Raw genomic sequence first — 24,945 nt, 5'->3', positions numbered from 1 at the left:
TTTAAATTGGTGTATTACTCGCTGTGTATTCAGATCTTTCCCTTTTTTCTTTGTATTTATTTTTTTCTGTAAAAAATGTTATATTTAACAATCCTTTCCTGCGTTTTTATGTATTAATTTGTGCACTGTCCTTGCGAAGCATTAAGTTTTCATTTTTGAATACCTACAAGTGTGTAATCTGATGTTTTGTTATTGAATTAAATGTTGCCTAATGCTATTTACTTTTGGAGTTGGAGGGTGCATTAGTAGTTGGAGGGTGCATTAGTAGTTGGAGGGTGGATTAGTAGTTGTAGGGTGGAGTTGTAGGGTGGTGTTGTAGGGTGGAGTCGGAGGGTAGACTTGTACGGTGTGAGTGTGAGGGTGAGTGGATGTGAGGGTCAGGGGGTGTGAGGGTGTGTGATGGTGTGTAAGGGTGAGTGAGGGTGACTGTGTGAGTATGAGTGAGGGTGTGAGGGTTGTGAGGGTGAGGGGGGTGAGGGTGTCTGAAGGTGAGGGGGTGAGGGTGTCTGAAGATGAGGGTAATGGGGTGTGAGTGTGTGTGATGCTAGATGTGGGTGAGTGAGGGCGAGTGTTGTGAGGGTGTGAAGGTGAGTGAGGGTGTGCAAGTTTTAAGGTTGAGTGTGTGACTGTGGGTGAGGGTGGGTGAGGGTGTGTGAGAGGGTGAGGGGGTGATGTAGAGTGATGGTGTGTGAGGGTGAGTGGGGGAGGGTGAGTGAGGGTGTGTGAGGGTGAGGTTGTTGAGGGTGAGGGTGTGTTGTTGAGTGATGGTGTGTGAGGCTGTGTGTGAGGGTGTGAGTTGGTGTGAGTGAGAGTTGTTGTGATGATGGCTATAAGTGTTTATATTTTCGCAGTGAATATTGTACACTTCAAATGTATTAATGTTGTTATGCATTGTTTCTGAAGCTAAGAGACCTATGTAATGTTTATTGATGCTGTTGTTAGCGCTGAATCCAAACTCAAAGACATCAGTAATGTTTTTAATATTATACATGTAAAAAATTTTCATTTTTTTTTTGGTAAGGTACACCAAGTTGCACTGCAAAAGCTTTGCTTGCATTAACATAGATGCGCTGTCATTTTGGAGGGTGGAGTTGTAGGGTGGTGTTGTAGGGTGGATTAGGAGGGTGGCCTTGGACGGTGTGAGTGTGATGGTTATTGAATGTGAGGTTCAGGGGGTGTGAGGGTGTGTGATGGTGTGTGAGTGTGAGTGAGGGTGACGGTGTGAGCATGAGTGAGGGTTGTGAGGGTGGACTTGGAAGGTGTGAGGGTGATTGGATGTGATGTTTAGGGGGTGTGAGGGTGTGTGATGGTGTGTGAGGGTGAGTGAGGGTGACGGTGTGAGTATGAGTGTGGATGATGGGATGAGGGTGTGTGAAGATGAGGGGGTGAGGGTAATGGGATGTGAGAGTGTGTGATGATAGGTGTGGGTGAGTGAAGGTGAGAGTTTGAGGGTGAGTGAGGGTGAGTGTTGTGAGGGTGTGAAGGTGAGTGAGGGTGTCAGAGTTTGAATGTTGAGTGTTTGACTGTGGGTGAGGGTGGGTGAGGGTGAGTGAGGTGGTTTGTGGCTGAGAGTGTGTGATGTATAGTGAGTGTGAGAGTGTTGTGATGGGTGTGAGTAGATCGTGGGTGTGTGAGTGTAAGTTGTTTGAGGGTGAGGGGGTGTGTGAGTGGAGTTGCATGCGTGAGTGGCGTTGCATGCGTGAGTGGCGTTGCGTGGGTGAGTGGCGTTGCGTGTGTGAGTGGCGTTGCATGTGTGAGTGGCGTTGCGTGTGTGAGTGGCGTAGTGTGTGTGATTGGCGTAGTGTGTGTGAGTGGCGTAGTGTGTGTGAGTGGCGTTGCGTGAGTGGCGTTGCGTGTGTGAGTGGCGTTGCGTGTGTGAGTGGCGTTGCGTGTGTGAGTGGCGTTGCGTGTGTGAGTGGCGTTGCGTGTGTGAGTGGCGTTGCGTGTGTGAGTGGCGTTGCGTGTGTGAGTGGCGTAGTGTGTGTGTGGCGTAGTGTGTGTGAGTGGCGTTGCGTGTGTGAGTGGCGTTGCGTGTGTGAGTGGCGTTGCGTGTGTGAGTGGCGTTGCGTGTGTGAGTGGCGTTGCGTGTGTGAGTGGCGTTGCGTGTGTGAGTGGCGTTGCGTGTGTGAGTGGCGTTGCGTGTGTGAGTGGCGTTGCGTGTGTGAGTGGCGTTGCGTGTGTGAGTGGCGTAGCGTGTGTGAGTGGCGTAGTGTGTGTGAGTGGCGTAGCGTGTGTGAGTGGTGTAGCGTGTGTGAGTGGCGTAGCGTGTGTGAGTGGCGTTGCGTGTGTGAGTGGCGTTGCGTGTGTGAGTGGCGTTGCGTGTGTGAGTGGCGTTGCGTGTGTGAGTGGCGTTGCGTGTGTGAGTGGCGTTGCGTGTGTGAGTGGCGTTGCGTGTGTGAGTGGCGTTGCGTGTGAGTGGCGTTGCGTGTGTGAGTGGCGTTGCGTGTGTGAGTGGCGTTGCGTGTGTGAGTGGCGTTGCGTGTGTGATTGGCGTTGCGTGTGTGAGTGGCGTTGCGTGTGTGAGTGGCGTTGCGTGTGTGAGTGGCGTTGCGTGTGTGAGTGGCGTTGCGTGTGTGTGGCGTAGTGTGTGTGAGTGGCGTAGTGTGTGTGAGTGGTGTAGCGTGTGTGTGGCGTTGCGTGTGTGAGTGGCGTTGCGTGTGTGAGTGGCGTTGCGTGTGTGAGTGGCGTTGCGTGTGTGAGTGGCGTTGCGTGTGTGAGTGGCGTTGCGTGTGTGAGTGGCGTTGCGTGTGTGAGTGGCGTTGCGTGTGTGAGTGGCGTTGCGTGTGTGAGTGGCGTTGCGTGTGTGAGTGGCGTTGCGTGTGTGAGTGGCGTTGCGTGTGTGAGTGGCGTTGCGTGTGTGAGTGGCGTTGCGTGTGTGAGTGGCGTTGCGTGTGTGAGTGGCGTTGCGTGTGTGAGTGGCGTTGCGTGTGTGAGTGGCGCTGCGTGTGTGTGAGTGGCGCTGCGTGTGTGTGAGTGGCGTAGTGTGTGTGAGTGGCGTTGCGTGTGTGAGTGGCGTTGCGTGTGTGAGTGGCATAGTGTGTGTGAGTGGCGTAGTGTGTGTGTGGCGTTGCGTGTGTGAGTGGCGTTGCGTGTGTGAGTGGCGTTGCGTGTGTGAGTGGCGTTGCGTGTGTGAGTGGCGTTGCGTGTGTGAGTGGCGTTGCGTGTGTGAGTGGCGTTGCGTGTGTGAGTGGCGTTGCGTGTGTGAGTGGCGTTGCGTGTGTGAGTGGCGTTGCGTGTGTGAGTGGCGTTGCGTGTGTGAGTGGCGTTGCGTGTGTGAGTGGCGTTGCGTGTGTGAGTGGCGTTGCGTGTGTGAGTGGCGTTGCGTGTGTGAGTGGCGTAGTGTGTGTGAGTGGCGTAGTGTGGGTGAGTGGCGTTGCGTGTGTGAGTTGCGTGTGTAATTGGCGTTGCTTGGGTGAGTGGCGTTGACAAAATGGTGCAAGGCATGAAAAGAAAGTAATGCCAGGTGTGGAAATTGAGGAGTAAAAATAATGATACGGCATGAGATGTCCAGCAAGAGAATATAAAATGTGTGCCAAATTCAGGTGGCATGGGTAGGTAATGTAGTTCAAACAACTGTGATATAAGTGACATCACAGGCTTTGGTGTGCAAGGCTAGCGAAGGGCCGTCACTGATGTAAGGCTTAGGAAGAGAACATAAAACGTCGAAAACAAGGACAGCGAAGAAGATAGCTGTCTGACCACAGCTGATCCGAAAGTAGCCTTGTTTGCTATGATTACAAGTGCAAAGAATGTCCCGAGAAGGTAGGGAGTGCAAGGCATGATACAGGAAATTATGTGTGCCTTAAACCATGGTAATGTAAGCAAACTGATACAAGTTGATCGGCCGGGAAGCGGCCAGGAAACACAAGTACGGCCGGCCACATAATTAGGGGAGGAGAAGCTGCACAGCACACGCTGGGAGAAGCCCTTTGATGTGCTGTGCGGCCGCGATGCTCGCTCTGTGCTGGGGGAGGGGGGAGGGACATTAGGAACAGGACCAGATGGCCATGAAAGTGTATGGGCCAAATGCGCGTGCCTGTACGTGCACTCGAAGAAAACGCCACGGAAAAAAGCGGTGGTTTGACTATCCGATGGAGCACATTAATTCTCCCCCATTTCCCATTGCTTCATTGTTTTGTTTCAAATATTTACGCACAAACAAGAACCCAAAAAAAAAAGCGAGGTCATTGAAACCAAAGCGGTCATTCGTCTGCACGTGATCAGATGACTCAAGGGATCTGTTTTTCATTTGTGGCTCTTTTTGACTGTTATTCAAAGAGACTGGCTCTTTCTGTGCAGTTGGCTCGGCGCTTCGTACATCTGCAGTTAAGAACAAGAACAAGAACAAGTCGGGTTGGGGCGGGAGAGTGAGAGAGTGGGAGGGAAGAGCTGGAAAAGCCCAGGCTCGGCAGTGCAGCATGGCTGTGATTGCGTGGAGAGAGAGGGGAGGTGCTGGTGTGGGAGGGGGAGGCTGTGATTGCGTGGAGAGAGAGGGGAGGTGCTGGTGTGGGAGGGGGGAGGTGCTGGTGTGGGAAGGGGAGGCTGTGATTGCGTGGAAAGAGAGGGGAGGTGCTGGTGTGGGAGGGGGGAGGTGCTGTTGTGGGAGGGGGAGGCTGTGATTGCGTGGAGAGAAAGGGGAGGTGCTGGTGTGGGAGGGGTGCTGCTAGGGCAAGTCTGTGTTTGCGGGGAGAGAGAGGGGAGGTGCTGGTGTGGGAGGGGGGAGTTGCTGGTGTGGGAGGAGTGCTGCTAGGGCAAGGCTGTGTTTGCGGGGAGAGAGAGGGGAGGTGCTGGTGTGGGAGGGGGGGAGTTGCTGGTGTGGGAGGAGTGCTGCTAGGGGAGGAGAAGCCCTGGACGTGAATGCTCGTGCATGTTTGATCACGTGATTCACGTGAACTGCAAGAAAACCGCGGCTGAAAGCCCTTTGGTTTGAAGAGAAAATAGCCGACTTGAATTCTCCCCATTTCCCATTCCTGCGGAATGGTAAAGGCGAGACCTAAAAAATAAAAGGTTGATCTTTATGATTACTTTTCTTGACTATTTATAGGAGGAGCCCATGTCTTATATTAGGAGCCTTGTCACTGGCTTGACTCCTCTCAGATTGGAGAAGAAATAGAAGGTTCTGGACACAGTCCTTGCATGTTTACTCAACCATGTTAAGACGGAATCAGTTATTTTTAGCTGTGCATAGATTGCAGATTCTGGCACTGCGTCCTGTTTAGTCTCTTACCCTCTATTAGTTTGGACTAGACACAATTGGCAAAAGAATCAGTTTGGGCAGTGACTTCTGTTAAGATTGACAACGCAGAAGCAATCCTAATGGAATATGATAGGCATTTGTGGAATAAAGCACCATATCTTGAGACGTTGCCAGGCGACTATAAGGAGCAAGAACAGTCTATTTTCCAAAACTGTGAAATAACAGCAGCCTTTATAGACTCCCACTTGGATGCTTCCAAGACTTGCGTTCGACAGATGGCTACCAGACCAGTTTTAACCGCATCGCTGCTGCGGTGATTTTTGCGCTGTGCTGCAAATGATCATTTTGCTGTTTGCATGACGAGCTCAGCTCGTCATCAGCACACGACACCCGTGGGTGATGACGAGCTGAGCTCGTCATCAGCATCGAAAGGGTTAAAACCGCTTCAATGGCTCTGCAGCACCTCATTCTGGCCAGAGGTAAAAATGGGAGTTCTTGTTTGTCCCTTTAATGGGCAACATCTTTTTGACAAACGTGTTGATGGAGTCTTAAGACAATAAAAACAGACACCGATATGGGAAAAATCCTTAGGAATTCTGCAGAGAAGACAGTCGTACTCTTATTGCCAGAGGCAACTGTATGGGTAATGCCCTTTTCAGTAGGAGAATCCAGATTCTTTCATCCCTACAGACAAGGTTATTACTCGCAGGGTAACTCGGCTTACAGTAGATACCAATTGGGAGGAAGATAACAAAAGCTGAAGGGCTCTTTCAACAAGGGTCAAGACAGAAGTTAACACACCTGACTTCCAGGCTGTCCTTGTGCCTTCATCATCCATGCCAGTGGAAGGAAAGGTGCAGGACTACTTACCAGAATGGCAAAAAATAACTGATCGTTGGGACCTATAATCGAGTTAAAGAAGTATACCCTGCGGCACTATTGTGCGGGCGGCGGCACTGGTGGCCCGTGGCGGTGGCCTTTATCATTTATTTGGAGACTCAGTCCACAGTAGTGTCCCATGTCCCCAAATAAATGATAAAGGCCGCCAGTGCCACGCGGCCCACGTGTGAACAGCAAGCACTCGCACTACTTGTTAAGCAGCAACCTAACCAGTTTGGGATTCACCTCCCAGGGCCCTCAATCATGTAGCGCGCGAAATCACTACCAATGACGGCCCTGAGCTTGGCCAGCCCTCGCGCTGAAACGTAGCGCAGCACCACAGCTGGAGTGATGCATCACATGTGACGCTCGCCTCTCCTGATTGGCCGCCTGCATGACCATCAGTAAGTAGGTGGTGTTATTATATAATGCATAACCAGGTTATTTTAAATTGTATTCTCAGTTTCACAGGGTACTCTGTTAAGAGTCTTTCATTTCTATGGCTGACGTCTGCCGTTTCCTGGTCTGATCTTCACCCTGTAGGTGCGAGAATTAATGTAAAATGGCAACGGGGCAGATATTGTTGTCAGTCCTTGTAACGCCCTGTTGTTGTTCCCCAACACATGTGACTGCAGCCCAGAACTGCATGCCTACTCTGCATGTAAAACCCCAAATAGAGGAGAACAAGGCAGGCTGTTTTTAAATCCACAGTGCTCAGGTTGCTGTGCAAACCCACTCGTGTTTTTGCCAATGTTTGATTATGATGCCAGTGGCAGGTTGTCTTTGCTTTGCAGCTAGGTCTGATTTTGGCACAGCTCTGTATTATCCTATCATTATGCAAGCAGAGGTGGGGGGCTAGGAGTGATTTGCACTAGTGAGCGTTCATCTACACAGTCGGTGCTGCCACAACGTCCCCTGTAGGTCTGCTCACCTTCCACAGCTTGGGCACCAGTGACCGTTAATTGAATTCCCCTTCAGACTGACGTCACAAGCCAGGGTAATTTCCCACGTTTTGTGCACACTGAGGTGTTCCTCTGTAGACATTCAGCGACATCATCTGTGGCCGTGATTTGAAGGCTGCCTACAAGGTGGGAGTTCACCTGCAGATTGATGTCACACTCAGTGTTAAATGGTCCTGTTTTGGGCACACTGAAGTGCTGCAGGACTAATTCTTTTTGGGTAAGCATATTAATTGGCTTGGTAAACTGCTCAGAGTTATTTTTTTACTGGAGTTAATTTAGCAATCATATATTCAGTTAATTAAAACACACCCTTAGAAACACGCCAGGTAGACACCACGACCGAGCAATGTGGACCAAACTGGACACCTTCAAACCACCACAGCCACACCTCTTCCACAAACTGACGCCTGACAGACAATGGCCACATTCCTGCCCCACAAACCGCCCCCACTCTGGGTTTTATGTTTCATGTTTGTATGTCTCTTTTGTTTATTTTTAATACAAAGGTCAGTGAATAACATCCAAAAATGCCTGTTATATCTGTTACATGTAACCTGTAAATACCAATAAAAACATTTTTAAAAAACTGTATGCTGTGCCACCTTTCCCAGCGTACACGCGAGTGCCAATGATCATTTCAACTTTGTCCTTAATAGAACACGAACATGCAAGTTAAAGTTATTTTTCTTGTGTTTTTTTTAATTCTTTTTTAGTAATTGTTTCAAAGACCACTAACTACCCACCATTGTGCTGCAGTTGGGTTCCAGATACTTCAGGTTTGAGAGGGTAACCAGGATGTCTTCCACATACAATGATACTTCGTGTATCCCACCCTGCGTCATTATGCCATGAAAGTTGTGGGAATTAAGGATAGAAATTGCCAAAGGTTCTAAAGCTATGATAAACAGCAATGGAAAGAAGGGGCACCCATGTCATGTGCCCCTATGGACAGTGAAGGGTGGAGATACGTGACAATTATACATCACCCTCGCTGTCGACTGAATATAGCGCTTCCGCACCCATGCTAGAAAAGTGGACCCTATGTCTGCATGTTGTAATAGTTTGTTGAATGGCTTCCCCCTTATAACTTCCCTGACCTTGTCCTCAGTCATGGGGAGATCGAGTTGTGACCGTTGCGTTCGGGAAAGATTAGGTAGGACATGTTATGTCAAAAAGTGTTCAATGACAGTATTAGGACTATCGGTTTCCGAGGTGTAGAGCGGAAAGCCACCAAGATGTCCAGTGGTGCGTTCAGGGTGTTATGTCTGTGTGGCGGATAGCCAGTATAGCACAGGATACTTCCTGTTGGTGAGCCTGCAAGGCCAGAAGGCGTCCAGGTTTCTTCCCCCACTCATAATGCCATTGTTTAGGGTGTACAAGTGTTTTTTCTGCTCTGGTGGTGTACAGGGTGGGTGTAGAGTGTGACCTATGTGGGAGTTGTTTTGATGTTGTGCTTGATGTCTAGCGGGTGGTTTTACTGCTGTGGTCTTGTAGCAGCAGTTTATTATGGAGTGGTGTAAAGAGGCGGTAGGGATACATTTACCTATGCGTTTAGCTACCATTTTAGTGCTGGTGGGCCTTCATCAACTGATACTTGACCTTTGAGGTTTGCTCTATGCCTACGCCGCAGTTTCACACCCTTTCTTAATGCAGTGGTGTAGAGAGTGGTGTCGTAACTTAAACCCTGCCAATCCACCCCTGCTGCTCACGGTCATTTTTACCCAGATCGCCCCCCCCACATCCCCCATCCCCTGCCCGCCACTACCTGCCATGGGCGGCAATCTGGGGGGTAGCCCCGGGCGCCAGAAGCTCTAGCTACGCCCCTGCTAAAATCGGCACCCAGTGTATTCACAAAAGGCCACCTGTCTCCAGTGGCAGCTATTTTACCCAGTCAGTGGGTAGGGGTATATCCTTACATCGACGACTGGCTGAAAAAAAATCCTCTTTGTTTTGACAAACATGTGGCGAGTTCTCACAAATGATACATCTGTTGGGCATTTGAATGCCGTCAAGAAGGATACTATTTTTAGAAGCCTACATACGATCAGACAAACGGCAAATCCAGTTCTGATACTGATATTGAGAAAAGAACAGCAAGCATGGCACTGGGCTGTACGTCATGACATCAGCCTTACAGTGGAGCATGTTCAGGCCTGCAAAATCAGAAGGCAGATGCACTCCGCATTAGACATGTGGACTGCCAAATCTGGCAGATAGACTTAAAAATACTAGCCTTATTCTGCAAAAGAGGGTAAAGCCCTACATAAGATTTATGTGTGACTGCAATCAACGCCCAGTGCAGAAATTTGCAAGCAGATGGTGGTGTTTGAAATCAAAGGGGGAAGCATTTAGATTCCTTATTCAGTAAAGTTTGCTTATGCTTTTCAACCGATACTACAAGTCCCCAGGGTTCTACAGAAAATTAAGAAAGAGTAATTGATTCTTCTGATTTGCTCTTGTCTATACCATACCGTTCTGGTTCACAAACTATTAACGTCTCCCCTCCCAATCCACACACCAATCCATTTCAAAGCAGATTAATTTCGTCTGTCCAAGAACCGAGGGCAGATCTTGCACCACAGACCAGCCTTAATGCACCTGACTGCTTGACTGCTGCAGACCTAGAGTTTGCATCCTTAGATATCCCACCCGTCTGCAGGAATGTTATTAAAGCAGCAAGAGCCACTTCCACACTAAAACCTACTCCTTGAAGTGGAAAAGATAGAAGACAAAGCATAAATCCGCCATCAATGCACGTGCATGAAGTGCTACCTGATCGGGTAGATTTGGTCAGGTCTTAGCTATATATCCATTTAGCAGACATATCAAGATACTTGAGAAGCTCAAAGGCACCTGCTTTAGTTTCAGCAACAGTAGTGCAAGAATTAATGCATGGATTGTTTCGATTGTATCCTCCACTGGGGAGAAATAAAATCACTGACGTGGAAGTTGAATACAGACTTTGGACCGCTCTAGAAAGAGCCTTTCGAACCTATACAAAAGGCATCCCGCTTCCATGGAATAGCTGCCTTCCAAATTGCTATACCTTTGGCAAGAATAGTGAGCAAACTATAGGTTTATCTACACCACCATTTAAAAAAATTGATAAGAAGAAAACTACTTTAGCTATCAACTAAATGTCTGCTTAAGTTACTCGCATCATTTCATCCAAACAAAACTGTTAATTTCCCCACTTTTTCCCCACAGCCTTCAACCACGGCTCGGTGGTAACTCCATTCCTTGGATATTAATAGATGTTTATAATAGTGTATTGATGGAACTACGGTTATTAGAAAGACTAATCATTTGTTGATATCCTAGTAAATACATTCAGAGGTGATTGGCTGTCAAAACGGGACATAACTCCATGGATAACATCCATTATCACTTACTGCCACCTTAAAGTCAGTAAGTCTTTGAAGCATAGGGTTGGGGAGCCTATTCAACCAGGGGCGGCTCTAGGCTCATGGCGGCCCTGGGCAGGGAGCCTAGGTAGGGGGCCCCAGAAGAGAGGGTCTGGGCGGGGCAGAGCGTGGTGGCCAGGGAAGAGGGGGGCTGTCAGGGTGTTTGGAAGTGGAACAGAGCCGGAGGCCGCCAAATCCCTGCCAGGGGCCGCCAAATCCCTGCCAGGGGCCGCCACGCAAATATGTATCCATCCTCGGAGGATTATTATATTAAGGATATACATTGGCGTGGTGGCCCCTGGGGTTTGGTGGCCCTGTGCAGGTGCACAGCTTGCACATGCCTAAGGCCGCCCCTGATTCAACAAGAGGCATGGCGGCAAAAGCTGCTTTTTTGCTGGATTACCATTACCAGATGGCTGTAGCGCAGCCAGGTGGTCTTTAGCCCACACATTTGCCACATCTTACTACCTAGACGTGCAGTCAGCAACAAACTGCAGTGGGCCAGGCAGTACTGCACAACCTTTTTTTATTGAGGTATTGGGGTAAGCCTCTTTCTGCTTTTATATATATTTATGTAAAGTACTGCTTTGGTAATCTGTATTCAGACATGTGAATCCCAATGCTGCAGAAAAATAAGTTATGTAGCTGTCACTACAGTTCTGCAGCATTCTCTCAAATTCACATAAACCAACCCTCCCTGTTCACACTGTTGTCAGTTACAAAATGCAAGCTACGAAAATCGAGAAGTTGGAACCTGTGAGGAGGAGTGTACCTTCTTAAAGAGCACCATATATTAGCCTCCTTAATGTGATAGACGAACCGTTCATGTCCATCGCCTTACCTGTGTAGGGTGGTGGAGTTGAACTGTTTATCCACCACACTAATAACAAGCATTTACAATGCAATAGGTCTCGCAGCATTAAAGTTTGAGTTACTGGCATTGTAAATGACAATGCTTTGCATAAATATTTTTTTTATTTGCTATTAGTATATAAACATTGTTTGTGAATGGTTAGCTGTTGCTTATGCGATATAGAGTGTTAGTCTTGCTTGTTAGTGCACAAGTGATACGCGTGTGAGCAACACCACAGAATCATGCCCACATTAGTCAGTCACTTGCTAAAAGACAGGAGAAATAGGGATAGCCATCACTCCACCTTTCTTAACATTGCAATAAATAACCGACATTGGTGTTTAAAAACGACTGCTTTCTCAAAGTGTCTCGTTTAAAGCCAGCACTCGAGACAAAGTTGTCCTTCTGCCCGTTAATTGCTATGAAATGCTTTTTTCTGCCACCTTATGTAGAACAACTGAGCTTTCCGATGTGTACGTATTCCTTAGTACAGCGCAAAGGTGACATTTCAGGTTGTTACAAAAGTCCGCCTACTTAATGTGAGAAAACACTGCTACTGCCTCACGCAGGTTACAGTGATGGAACAGAGGAGCAGTGTCCTTCAATTTTGCTGCGCGCAGTTAACCCATTCTTGTATTGTATTGTATGAAGGTTTTATACCGCGCCTACTGTCACCCTACGGGTATCCTGGCGCATAGATTTTACAATATCAGACTCGGATGAAGAAGAATCATGGGCGCAGAGAAGCACTAACAAGTCGTCGGAAAAAGCCAGGTTTTCAGGCTGTGCCTGAAACTCATAAGGGACTGACTGTCTGATGCTCAGGGGAAGTTCATTCCACCGGCGCGCCGCAACCACCCGGAAGGCCCTGCCCCACAGCCTAGCCCGCTTGACTCTTGGAACTTCCAGCAGACCTGCACCAGCTGAACGGAGTTGTCTCTGTGGCCGGTACCAGGAGGAACACCCCTGCAGCGGAGCTGGGCCTTGTTCATGCGTTGCTTTAAACACCATACACAGAGACTTGAAAAGTAGCCTCTCCTTGATCGGCAGCCAGTGTAGATCCCGTAGGGCTTGGTGAGATGAGGCACGGCGATTTCTTTTTGGTGCCAGCTTTGCCGCTGCCGATTGCACTCTCTGCAGCCTGTCAATGACAAACTGAGGCGCCCCCAGATATAACGAGTTGCAATAGTCCAGCCTGCTCTGGACAATGCTCCTCACCACCAGCGACCGTTTGTCGTCTTGCAGGATCGGGAGGAGCCGTAGGAGACCGAAACACACGCCAGATATCCTATTGGTCTGTGACTCCATTTGTAGATTTTTGTCAAGCAAGACCACTAGATTTCTTAAAGTTTTAGACTGTGGCACTGGCTCCTCCTCCGGGGTAAGTCTAAATTCCCTCGGTAGGTGCTTGGTTAATCCTGCTGGGGCACAGGACAACACCTCTGTTTTCTCCCCATTGAACTGTAGGGAGTTCTTCCTGAGCCACCTGGCTGTATGGCGCATACATTCCTGGAATGTGTCCATTGTGACTGCGTGCTTCCCTTCCAGGGAGAACACCAGCTGTGTGTCATCTGCGTAGTTTACTACCTTCACCCCAAATGATTTAATGAGGGGGAGGAGCGGCTGTAGATATACATTAAATAAAATGGGGCTGATGGCCGACCCCTGAGGGACCCCATGATCTATTGCCGTTTTATTAGCAGCGAAGGGTGCCAATGTGGCCACCTGCTGTCGTCCTGAGAGGTAGGACCGCATCCATTGTAGTGCACATCCCCGCAACCCCATGCTCTCAAGCCTTCCCAGCGAAATAGAGTGGTTAACCGTGTCGAATGCGGCCGACATATCGAGAAGCACTAGCACCGTGACATTCCCGATGTCGGCCCGCATTCTCAGTTTGTCCAGCATCAGAGTCAGCGCGGACTCCATCCCATGTGCCATGCTGTTAAATGTACAGTCATTTAGGCTAGGAAATCTATCCAAGGTGGCTAACTGAAGAGGGATTGGTTCCGCCTTCTAGTCCACAGGAGCAGGGTCACCGGGATCTTGGCCTTGAAACTTGTCAACAATCTTAGCCACTTTATCTGTAAAGTGGCAGGCTATATTGTTGCACAGGTCCTGTGAAGCAATGGTCTTATTACCAAGACAAGCCGGGGCTGAGAGCTCCCTAACTATTTTAAACAGAGCTTTCGTGCTGTTAGGGGCTTGCAGAATAGAATTGGCGTAGTACTCAGCTTTACACTCCAGGATCAGCTTCTTATATTTCCCCTGTAGCGCTTTTAATTCCCGTTTTCCCCCTCTAAGTAGTTCAAACGCCACTTTCTTTCAGCTTTCTTACATACCCGTCTCAGCATTCTCAGCTCATCCGTGTACCAGGGAGCGGATGGTTTCATCTTACTTTTTATCCTTTTAATCGGGATCATCCTATCCAGAGCTCCCGTGACAAATTCCTAGTAGGCTTTACCTTCTACCGTAGCCCGGGGATCAAACATGTCAGCATTGGGTAGGGTCAAATGAACATCCATTCTATCCAGTTTTGCCCACTCCCTGCCTGTTCGAGCTGCCGCTGAGTGGCTGATGGGGCCAACTATCCCGCCTACCAAGATTTTAAAGCGGATTAGGTGGTGGTCCGTCCAGCTTTGCGGAGTGTTATCTATTACTTCGGTCTCCTGCGGGTTGGTAAATAGGAGGTCAAGCATGTGACCACCCTGATGGGTCACGGACTTTACCAGTTGTAACAGATTTAAATTCTTACAAGTATCCAGTAAGCAGTGCTTAATTTGTGCCGGTGCTTTCCGGTGCTAAGCACCGGCACTTTTTTCTCAGGGCCGGGTCTACCAGGGGCACTGCTGTTAAGAGACTGGCCTAATAAAAGAAAAACCCACGAGCTGTTACGTTACCAGAAACGTGTGTTTTTAAGCACACTGCAGCTCGAGCTCCCCGTGCGTGAACCCGGCGAGATTTACTGGGGCCTCTGACACCTGTGTGTGCCGGGCCTCCGGCTGCTCTGCTGAGAGCTTCCTCCCCGCAGACTTGCCAGCAGGACTCCAGGAGACAGTAATTGCCATGATCGTGCTGCTCTGGGAGTGCTTGCCCAGTGCTTTCTACAAAGTTGCAAAACTTTCATCTGCCAGGGCATGCTGCTGCCTCTCTGCCCGCATTAATTCCCGCCCGGTGCTGACCACATCACAGACAGGAAGTGAGGGTCTCTGAGAAGCGGCGGGGGACTAAACTGACTGGAGAGGTGTGCTGCCCAGTCCCAGTGTCGATATGATGTCCCCGTCGGCCGTCCCAGAGACTGAAACTAGTTGCGCTGCCTCCCGCAGCCAGCCTGAGCTGAATGCGCGGTAAATGATTTTGCCCGGCTGGCGTTGGACACCGGTGCTGCCAGGACGGCACTTACAGTATGGACTGTGAAACTGGCACAGCACGGCATGAGAGGCCTGGGCTGCATCGGGCGCTTCATGTGTAGGGAGAGCACACTGCTGCTGTGCGGCCTCCGAAGGACAAATCCCCTGTGTGGCTCAGCAGCTCTAGTCTGGGCTCACCGCTCCGTTACTGACCCCTGCTCGACTCTGAGACAGCCAGGACTGAGTGCCTGCCACAGACAGTGGAATACCAGCTGCAGCAGTCACTGGACTCGACTCTGTCTGAGACTAGTAGCAGAAGTTCAAGCAGAAGTTGAAGTCTGTTCACAACAGTAAGTACTACTACGTCATAATTCTTTCTGTTACTGCGGCCTAACCTTTTGTGTCGTGTGTTGTCTCTTGTCATACACAACTGCACGCACTGGAGTTGAGGTTTTAAAAAATAGCTGCCACGGTTTCAGATTGCTATGTGTGACATTTCGATAATTTTTTATGTGTTTCTCTCATCTTCATTACTTGATTCGGCTCGAAAAAAAGTGTCACTCATATATATATGTTGAAATGTCACTCATATTTACACAGAAATTATGAATATGTCACACATAGCAATCTGAAACCATGGCAGCTATGCAGAGGCACAAGGCAGTGTTGTATCATCAGGATGGTGGGCGCCGCATTTTACAATGACATGTATATATTAGCTTCAGAAGGTGACAGTCTGTTAAGCCCTCTAGCCTGTGGCGGGGTGGGGGGTGCACACAGCACCAGAGACAAGAGACAGGGTTGATTTTGAGTCAACATGTAAATCCCTCCCCCACCCAATGCTGGCCTGGAATGCTTTTGCTTCAAAGAGCAGGGGCTGGAGGAGGGGCCCACAGTGTATTTGGCAGTTGGCGCCTTGCATGTGAGAGAAGTAACGGGTGCAGCCGGCCAGATCATTTTGTTTGTAACTCGGCAAGGTGGGCATTGCTCTGTCAATCGTAGTGGTTTCTCCTGTCTGCCTGGCGCCACTAGGAATGGGGTATAACACCATAAAGTAGAACACAGCCCCAGTGATGGCACAGACTTCAGAAAGTAGATTTTTTTTGCTTTAATCCGAATACGAGAGGTTTAAGAATAATACAATTCAGTAACAGAATGCTAAATTAATGAATGTGCATGTGAAACCATTCGTACGTGTTAGTGTGTAATTTTCTGCTTTTTAAAACAAATAGCGAACATTCTCATTGTGTGACGCATTGCTCCTAAAAGAATACCAGGTACCTTGTAAGCAATTGGTTGCTAATGCATTGTTTATAGAAAAGTTACTTTTTCGAACTGTCTGTTTTATTGACTATAGTAAACATCCAATCATCGAAAAGCAACTGTAATCTGGGTACAGGAGCATCTATGCACCTGATTTGCACCCTTATGCTAAATGTAATGCCTCCTATACCCAGAACCGACTTGGTGCCTGTTATTTACAAAATATTTCGCCTTGCTGATGGAAATTGTCCTTCATGCCAAAACATAAGCACATGGTGACATAGTTTTCTACAACGGGCATGTGTCAGGTTGATTTGTCACACTAATGGTAAGATTGTTTGTAATAGTCTCCTACTAGCAGCATGCAGATGACCGATGCCAGAATAATCATACTCTTGCTTTACAACAAACTGGTATAGAGCAAGAAATACCACTTGAGTTAAAGTGGCGGTATGTAAAGTAATTTGCATGTTCACACAATCTCTGCTAGGCTCATGGTGCCATATGGTCGGATTACTAGGCCTTGTCTGATTGCTCCCTCTTTTTTTGGTGCCACACACTGAGCTCCCCACTGTCCTTAAGATCAGGCGTATGGTGGCAAACATGCTTCGCTTGCAGCCTGCTTTCAGTTTTGTTAAGGCCTCAGACCTCGTTGTGCTGGTGTGTGTGCACACGTTTTCAAGCGCTTCAAGTGTGCTGAGTGCAGGCTGGGCACAATGTGTGCTGAGCAGCTAAGGTGAGATAGAGCTGCACCCACAGGAGGCACACTCATGGCCTGCAGCCCTACTGGAATTTCGGCAGCCGCTTCATATCTGGTGTAGGCACTACCACTGAAAGGCTTCTGGTCCCTGCAGGCTGAGCAGAAGCACAATGTTTTAATTTAAAAATTCTGCCACCACCAAGAATTGCTTCTGCCGCCGACCGAATTCATAATTCAACGACCTACATGACTTCCCGAACAGTGCTCCTCTCGCCTGGTTGTGGCGATTCTTTGGTGGCTATGCCAGTCATAGTGAGACTTGAGAGTGGGCGCCGTGTTTCTAAAACGCAGGGCACAGCTCTGAAAGTGTGCCACAGCATGACCTCTCACCCTCACTACAAGCTGCAGATGGGCTAGGCTTCTCTTGTCTCCAGCACATCACAACACTATCAGTCACATCACAGGTTGTAGTGAGTAACCCCACAGACTCCAGCTACAGCGACCAGGCTGAGCAGCAGGAATTATTTACCCAACACCCAGTGACTCTGTAGGTAAGTGAAAGATAAAGTGATGATTTATCATGTTCCTGCTGAGAGATCCGAGTTGTCTGGTGCACCTTTTGACTCTGTAGTAGCAGAGAGAGAGAGTTAACTTAACATGCCTGCTGCAAAGAACGTCTATTCTGCATATCACAGAAAAGTACTGTCACATAGGATGCACTCCGTTTGTCAATGGTGGCCACCATTATACAACATGTGGATACCTCAATTTGACAATGATGCTAATATCCGAACACTGGCCACCACTGTGTAATGCCTTCATTATGCCAGTGCTAGGTATTATAATGCATGTGAGAAATTGTGCTTTAAATACACTTTTCATTTAATCTTTTTCAAAATGTTCACAGGGCAGGGAAGCCTCCTATCAAAACCTTACTTGGAGCAAGGCTCCCTTGCTGAAATTCAGATCGGGTATTACATCTGCCTTTTCATCAGTGCCAGTTGCTGATGTGGGCGGAGCCACTAGAGTGGGTGGAGCCAGGCGAAAGTGGGTGTGGCCTCCGAAATTTTTTAGAGCACCTGCACTTCAAATTTTACAAATTAAGCACTGCCAGTAAGTCTCTCAAATGGGGCCCCAACACACCATTGTCCCACAGGTTGAAGTCTCCCAGAATCACCATTCTGGAGTGGCTTAGAGCAAGGCTCACCACTACGTCTAGGAAGGCCGTAAAGGATGTGGTACTCCCTGGTGGTCTATAGCAGACCAGGCCTGTGAGCAGGTTACCCCCTCGTCCCTGAAACGTGAGGCCCATCATTTCCATTCCCACAACCTCCTCTACCTGCAGGGTGGTGCAATTCAGTTCCTCTTTAAAGATACCAACCCCCCCTCCTCTGCCCTTCCCCCTTGGGATGTGGCGGATATTGTACCCTGAGGGACAGGCCAGCCCTAATTCTACCCCATTATCAGCGCTAGTCCATGTTTCGGTTAGGAACAGGGCGTCTAGCCCCAGATCTTCTATCAGGGAGGCCACTTCCGTGTGATGCTTTACAAGCGAGCATGTGTTTAGTAGCCCACATGTCAGTTCAGTATTCCTGATATCCCCTTGCTGATTCCGCTGGGTTTGTCTCGGTGTTCTGGTAAAAAGACCTTTGTTTATAACATTTATACCCGAAAAAGGAGCGTTATGTAAAGTAAACCATGTATGGAGAGCCATTGGCAGCCCATGATTCATGACCATCTCATTCATGGTTACTCAGCAGTGGTAATACACATTGCAGTAAATAACCGACATTGGTGTTTAAAAACGACTGCTTTCTCAAAGTGTCATTTAAAGCCAGCACTCGAGACAAAGTTGTCCTTCTGGCCGTTAATTGCTATGAAATGCTTTTTTCTGCCACCTTATTTAGAACAGAGCTTTCCAATGCGCACCTATCAATATAATCATTATTTCGCTATTATATAAACACCTGTCATTATCAGTAGATCTAATAAGTGACTTGGTGAAACTGAAGCCTGCTTACCGCTGGCGCTGTGGTGCACGTGAGGAAAACTACCGTGGGGCGGGACTTCCGTTTCTTGCTGGAAGCTCGCACCCACACATTGGCTGGCTAGGAGAGGAGCAGTTGGGATGCGGGGCTCTCATGCCCGAGGGAGAGCCCCGTGGTGGCGGCTGAAGTCCAGAGTGGCGGTAAGTGGGCATTAGTTGTAGAGGGGGGAGGAGGGGGGGGGTCTCGGTGCACTCGTGTGTGTGTGTGCGCGCATGTGTGTATGTGTGCGACGGCGGGGTGGGTCTCTGGGCACTCGTGTGTGTGTGTGTGTGTGTGTGCGCGCGTGTGTGTGTGTGTGCGCGTGTGTGTGTGTGTGTGCGCGTGTGTGTGTGTGTGCGCGTGTGTGTATGTGTGCGCGTGTGTGTATGTGTGCGACGGCGGGGGTGGTGGGGGTTCTCTGTATGTATGTGTGCGTGGGTGCATGGGCGCTCATGTGTGTGTCTCTGTATGCGCATGCGTGTGTGGTGTTGGAGCTTCCCAGGAGACAGGAGCTGGCCACAGCGAGCGCGTTTGCGTGCGCGTGGCCCGCTCCGATCGCCTTCTCAGAGAGGAAATGCGCGCGGCCAGGTGCTGTCTCCTGGAAAGCTGCGTCGCTCACAATAGGTCTCTGGCGGGACAGCGCTTCGCGCTGTAATCGCCACGAGACCTAAAAATCCTTCTAGTATAAGCACCAGGAGGGTTTTCTTTAGGAGAGAAAAAAAAAACATGGTTGGTACACAAAGATTCCCGACTTTGTTGTTTTTTGTTTCTATTTCTGTGACGTGCAGCCATTAGGCACAGTTTGCCTTCACTTTGGTTAGTGTTGAGGTGGGTAGAACCCTGCCCTCGAGCACCGATCTGAGCGGAAAAAAGCTCTGTTGGGAAGGGGGCAGTTTTTTTTCCAGCAGAACCTAGCCTAAGCTGGAGTCGCACTAGGACTGCAGTCTCCGAGTTCGGATCTGTCCACTAGACACCAGAGAAGTCTTATATGGAGAGAGCACCCATCTCCTTCCCAGGGCGTGGGCGTGGCACTTCTCCCCAAAAATAATTATGAATGTTTTTTTTCCAATAGAATTAAAAAACATAAAAACAATTGCAGGATAAATCCTAACCTTACTGAGTAGGGACACACTTGGACACACAAAAGGAAGAAGTAGTGCAGCCAGGTTGGCAGTCCTGCTAACACTGCTGCAGTAGATAAGCAGCGTTCCTTTTTGAAGCAGTAGCTTAAATCTTCAAAGGTGCATTGTTGTGGAAGTTGCCTTACTGGCTCAGTACTTTTGCTGGGCGAATATGGGAAATGGAGGAGCCATTGCCTGGTGCTGTAATGTGACATTGCAGTCAATTTATCAATGCCCTCTGCCTCTTTAAAACCTAGCTTAGTTGAAGTAATAAGGAACATTACTCCTGCTTGTGTGACTACTGCGACTGGTACAACTGACGAGAAATTTGATTTCCCTGTTAATGCTAAAAACCGAAACGTAGCGGGTGCCAAACGTCCATGAGGGTGAAAACTCGCGCCTCCATTATTTCAAAGCTTTCCTTGTCCGAACGAAAAAAAATTGGGGTCAGATATCCATTAATTAGTTTATTTAACACAGAAGAACAGACATGTTTTACCACTCAGCCTTTGTAAGTGTTAGTGAAACTGATGCTGTACGCCATCTTATATCAATAGCATGTTAGTAAAAACAAACAACGGTTTACGGATAGGAGTGAGGTCAAAATATTCAATTATATGACTAGCATGTCTTTACATTGATATTATACTGTTGGAGGGAAAAATCTATCAATAAAGTAAGACAGAACAATTTTACACAATAATATGGTTTTAATCAATCGGTTGGGAAAATCGGCCAGTCTCAAAAAGAGACCAAAGTCTGGAGTTCAAAGTTCTGGATTACAAGCATTGTTATATATCCATTCCACATCCTCCGAGCAAGGAGCCACGACCCTTCAGGGCGGCCTCAACAACGGGCACGGAGAAGCCCGTCCATTCACCACCTGTGAGCACAAAACACAGAGGCCCGTTTCCGGAGTACAGATACTTTAATCAAGGATAAAGCAGCACCATATGCTTCCTGACACCCTACATGTTTCGGCGCTCTGCCTTGATCACGGGAGGAAGCAGTAAACCAAGTGCGTAAGTGCATGCCTTTTTAAAAGTCCTGGGTCACATGACTGTCAAAGCATACATCTCCCAAAATGCATCAGAGAATTCAGGTAAGTAATGGTATTATTATTTTGAAAAGTTCTCGTTTTTCAATGGCAAAGATCACAAAATGTTCGCTTCCACTTTCAGATACATTTCATGTTAATAAAATCCAAATGGAGCACAGTCATGGGAGTTCTAATTATCAGCTGGATGCTTGAGTGTTCCGACATCCTTGTTAAAAGCTCTGTCTCCGGAACGATCAGTGCAGGAGGTCATCCCCACCAAATCCCTTCCAGCACTACTGAATCATTTCGCTGATTAGCTTTACCTTTGTAGGAGAAACAGCAGTGTGTGGGCCATGCTCCTGAATTAAGTCCATTCAGCCAGTCTCAAAAAGAGACCAAAGTCTGGAGTTCAAAGTTCTGGATTACAAGCATTGATATATATATATATATATATATATATATATATATATATATATATATATATATAATATTCCACAAAAAACACGGTTACGAATCAACCAGTTACGAATTCCTACATGACGCAAATAGCAAGCTAGACCGATCTTACCAAAACAAGTAAATATTTCCAAGAACTGTGCACGTGTCCATGTTTAGCAGAAGCCCCCTCTCTGGGTTTTTCTTGTAGTTCTCAAAATAAGGGTGAGATAACCTAGAAAAACATTTTTGTTTCTGCATAGCGAGTGATTCTCTTGCTTGACGACATTGGAACCAGCCCATCTGACTTTAACATATTCTCAACAGGCTTGCCTCAAGGCAGAATCTAGCCTTGTTTACACCCTGGGCTCAATGCTCCATGACCATGCATAAACTATTTCTATTGTCGACCTCTGGTTGTGCTCCTTTAACAGATAGATTTGTGGTAACCTTTTCTGTGACATATGTACCAATTATTGATTATTGATGTCCTGTCAAGTTTGAGTCTACAAAGAAATATAATCTGTGTTTCAGCGCAGCTAAATTGACCATGCAGCTTTTATGTGCGTTTCCTAAATCTAATGTGCTCTATCACCTATGTATTTCTGCAGAACCCAGAGTTATCTTTTTCTGCACGTCTATGTATTATGCCTAGGCCAGTTCACTACTTACATAGACTTGAAACCATCCCTCACCTGAAATGTTTGTTCTGGGGTTTGGGATTTTATATTTGTGTGTATGTCTATAAAATGTATTCCTATTATTTCCCTACATCAATACGCATACCAAAAATATTATGCTTCCAGTTGCATTATCATGATTTCTACTTTCACAGTTAGTCCAAGAAGTGTCTTAACAGTGCATGTCCTCGCACTTATTAATCCCATGATTCTTAGTGCCGTAATTCCTGAATTTGATAAATGTTTTCAGCAATGCCAACAACATGTAGATACTTTCATAGCGTTTACATAATTTGGGTGGTAGAGTGACATCAATCCATTAATTCAGCCCTAAACGGGCTATGCCTGATACACTTCAAATTAATTTTATACATTGTTGAAATCAAAAAAATAAATAAAAGAATACAAATCCAATTATTAATTTCACTCATGCTGAGATTTCAATATTTTGAAACCCCAAACCATTGCATTTCATCGGGTATTATTGTATTAAAAAATCATACTCCAAGAAGAATAGTGCCTAGCATTCAAGCCCTGAATGGGCAAATGTTCTAACTGCTATACAAACCCTCCTACTCCTAGTCCCTGAATATTTTTTGTAACTTATCATCCTAGTTTTTCTTCAAAACTTAGTGACATGAATCATGAAACCAAAAAAATTAAAGTAGTCGAAATTGAAAAATGAAATGTTCAGCAATAAACTTTTGGTCACCCTAAACCCTATCTTACATCTGCATGTTACTGTGCAATATACTTCTATGTACCTACCGTAAATAATGGCCTAAGTGCCATTCAGACTTTGTTTGCAGCTTAATTCCTACCTGTGTCCTTAAAAACTTCACATTCCTACCAGTAAACCTAATCTGGATCCTAAATTAGTTTCCGAATATTTTGATCAGTTCATTCCCCTATTAGCAACCAAAGCTCCTCATCGCTGTTGAGGCCCAACTTACTAAAGTGATATGGTTAGATAAATATCAATGGACCTTAGCTCCTCAGGGAGTCCATTTGGGAGTTCTGTTTCGGAGCGAGGAGTAAGGATTCAGATGTTGCCATATTTGCTTCATTTGTCACGGCATATCGTCAGGTTGTACTGGCTTGTCATCTCTCATTTCCAGGTAAAGCTGTATATTGTCAGCATATTGGTCAAAGGAGATTCCAATTTTATGAAGGAGCTTCAATTGTTCATAGTGCAATTTTAAAAAGGAACTCTAATGAAACCTGGACTCTCCCGAAAGGAAATGGGTAGGTGTTAAGTAAGGGTTTCCAATTCTCACACATTGGAGTCTGTTTTCAAGATATTATTTGAATCACATCATTACAGTACCTCCAGTGCCTTCAAGTCCTCTTCTTTCGTTGAGTATTTATAGAAAGACAAAGCTCCTGACGGGACTAGTCTAATGAGGAATTAGGAGTAGCCTTTGTGTGTTTTACATGTGTCTCATTTGTAGATAATGTGCTGTGGTCTTTTTTTTAAAAAAAAACCTGACTGATGGGCATTCACAGGGTGATGTGTGGTGTTATCTTGTAGCTTACAAACTTGGTAAAGAGCTCGATACTTGTGAAGCGCTTGTGACTTTCTGGTCATTCAGGGTTGTCGTCAATTTGTTTTGTTTTTTTAAGTGAGGAAAAGTGTCTTTAGCACCTCAGAAAGGACCTGTGCAGTAAAGGCAAGCTAATCGTTTCAAGCCAGCAGGGAAGAACACCAGAGTGTCCATTCTAGATTAGGTGAAATGAGGCTATTTGAGAAATTCACCAGTTGGATTTCATTGATAGCTTTGAAAGCATTTTCAGAGGAGTGGTGCAAACATGTTCCGAAAGGCTGATGTATTTTTCCTGTGTAGCTTTATCTTAAACTCTGTATTTGGAGATCCAGAAGAAGAGAGACTTTCATTACATACTTCTCATTGGAATAGAACTCGAGAAGTTGTCTGTGGACTGCTCTTTTGCCTGTATTCAGAGGTGTGAGTGAAACCAGCTCCCTCTCCTGGAACGGACTCTGGATTAAGTAGATGCAATAGTGCCCTTGCCATTTTCCCTCACCTGCTGCCGCACTGATGCTGCACCTAACAGTGTTGTTAAACACCAGCATAAATCCTTTTGCTGTACTAAGCAGTTTTGAAGAATGTTTTGTTTTATTGTACATTTGCAGCTCACTGTCTGCTTCAGATTTCTCTATGTTCGAACTTGATTGCAGCTAGCTTCTTTTCTCATCACATAGGTGTTCTTGGTTCGGAAAGTTACACCACCTGACAATGGACATCTTTACGCCATGAAGGTCTTGAAGAAGGCTACTCTGAAAGGTAGGTGCAGTGCAGGAGTGGGAAGTGGTAATCTCTGCATTTACGAAATACAGGGTAACCTCTGCTGAAAACGCACACTGGGTATGAAGGCTGGTGCCACCCAGTGCTTTGCATTAAATACATATATAGTGCTACTACTCTCCCAGAAAATAGCATCACTCTTGAGGAAAGCCTGTACTTAATCCTGCTTGATAAAACTGCTCTGCCAAAAATGGAGGAAAGTTATTTTAAGCAACCCTACAAACTAAAGAGGGTCTAGGTATTGTAAATTGCAGAACACTGAAGTAGCAGAGATAATGTTGGTGAAACACATTTTTTTCAGGAGTTGTTGAATATCCTATTTAATGTGGCAAATGTTGGCCTCTAGAATGCCAAGCTGCTGAAGTGTTACAGAATGCGTGCTGTTGGTGACAGTCCCTTAGTTTATATATCCTTATGCATTGCTTTGACAATATATAAACACAAAGTGCACTTGTTTTTTTCGTTTCCTTCAGTTTTTGAGATTATATCATTTCAATGTTTCTCTTAATTATGATGTTCTGCAAATTCATTTTGTTTTTCAGTCTACAAGTATCTGAGGGCATTTAGGGTGTGATGAGGGTTTTCACTTGGAAATCCTTTAGAAAGACGTTACAACCAAGGTGGTCTCCTAGTGCGTGAGAGTGGCTTCAACCCTTTTTCGATAAGGAAGTGTTTGTTTTTTACGTTTATTTCTTTGCTGTTCAATTCAAGAAC

General features: G+C 46.9%; 1 protein-coding gene across 2 annotated transcripts in view; it reads left to right on the top strand.

The window, feature by feature from the left end:
- The window catches only part of RPS6KA1 (ribosomal protein S6 kinase A1), a 1,033,098-nt gene that overhangs the window by 580,291 nt on the left and 427,862 nt on the right, over window positions 1–24,945 (top strand). For both annotated transcript variants that reach the window (XM_086957626.1, XM_086957627.1), the window contains one exon: window positions 24,129–24,210. In XM_086957626.1, the coding sequence (XP_086813752.1) occupies window positions 24,129–24,210 (82 nt within the window). The remainder of the gene's footprint in view (window positions 1–24,128; window positions 24,211–24,945) is intronic.

This window comes from Lissotriton vulgaris, chromosome 2_1 (genome assembly GCF_964263255.1).
Source record: "Lissotriton vulgaris chromosome 2_1, aLisVul1.2, whole genome shotgun sequence".
Taxonomy (NCBI): Eukaryota; Metazoa; Chordata; class Amphibia; order Caudata; family Salamandridae; genus Lissotriton; species Lissotriton vulgaris.
This window is presented reverse-complemented; position numbering and strand designations above follow the sequence as displayed.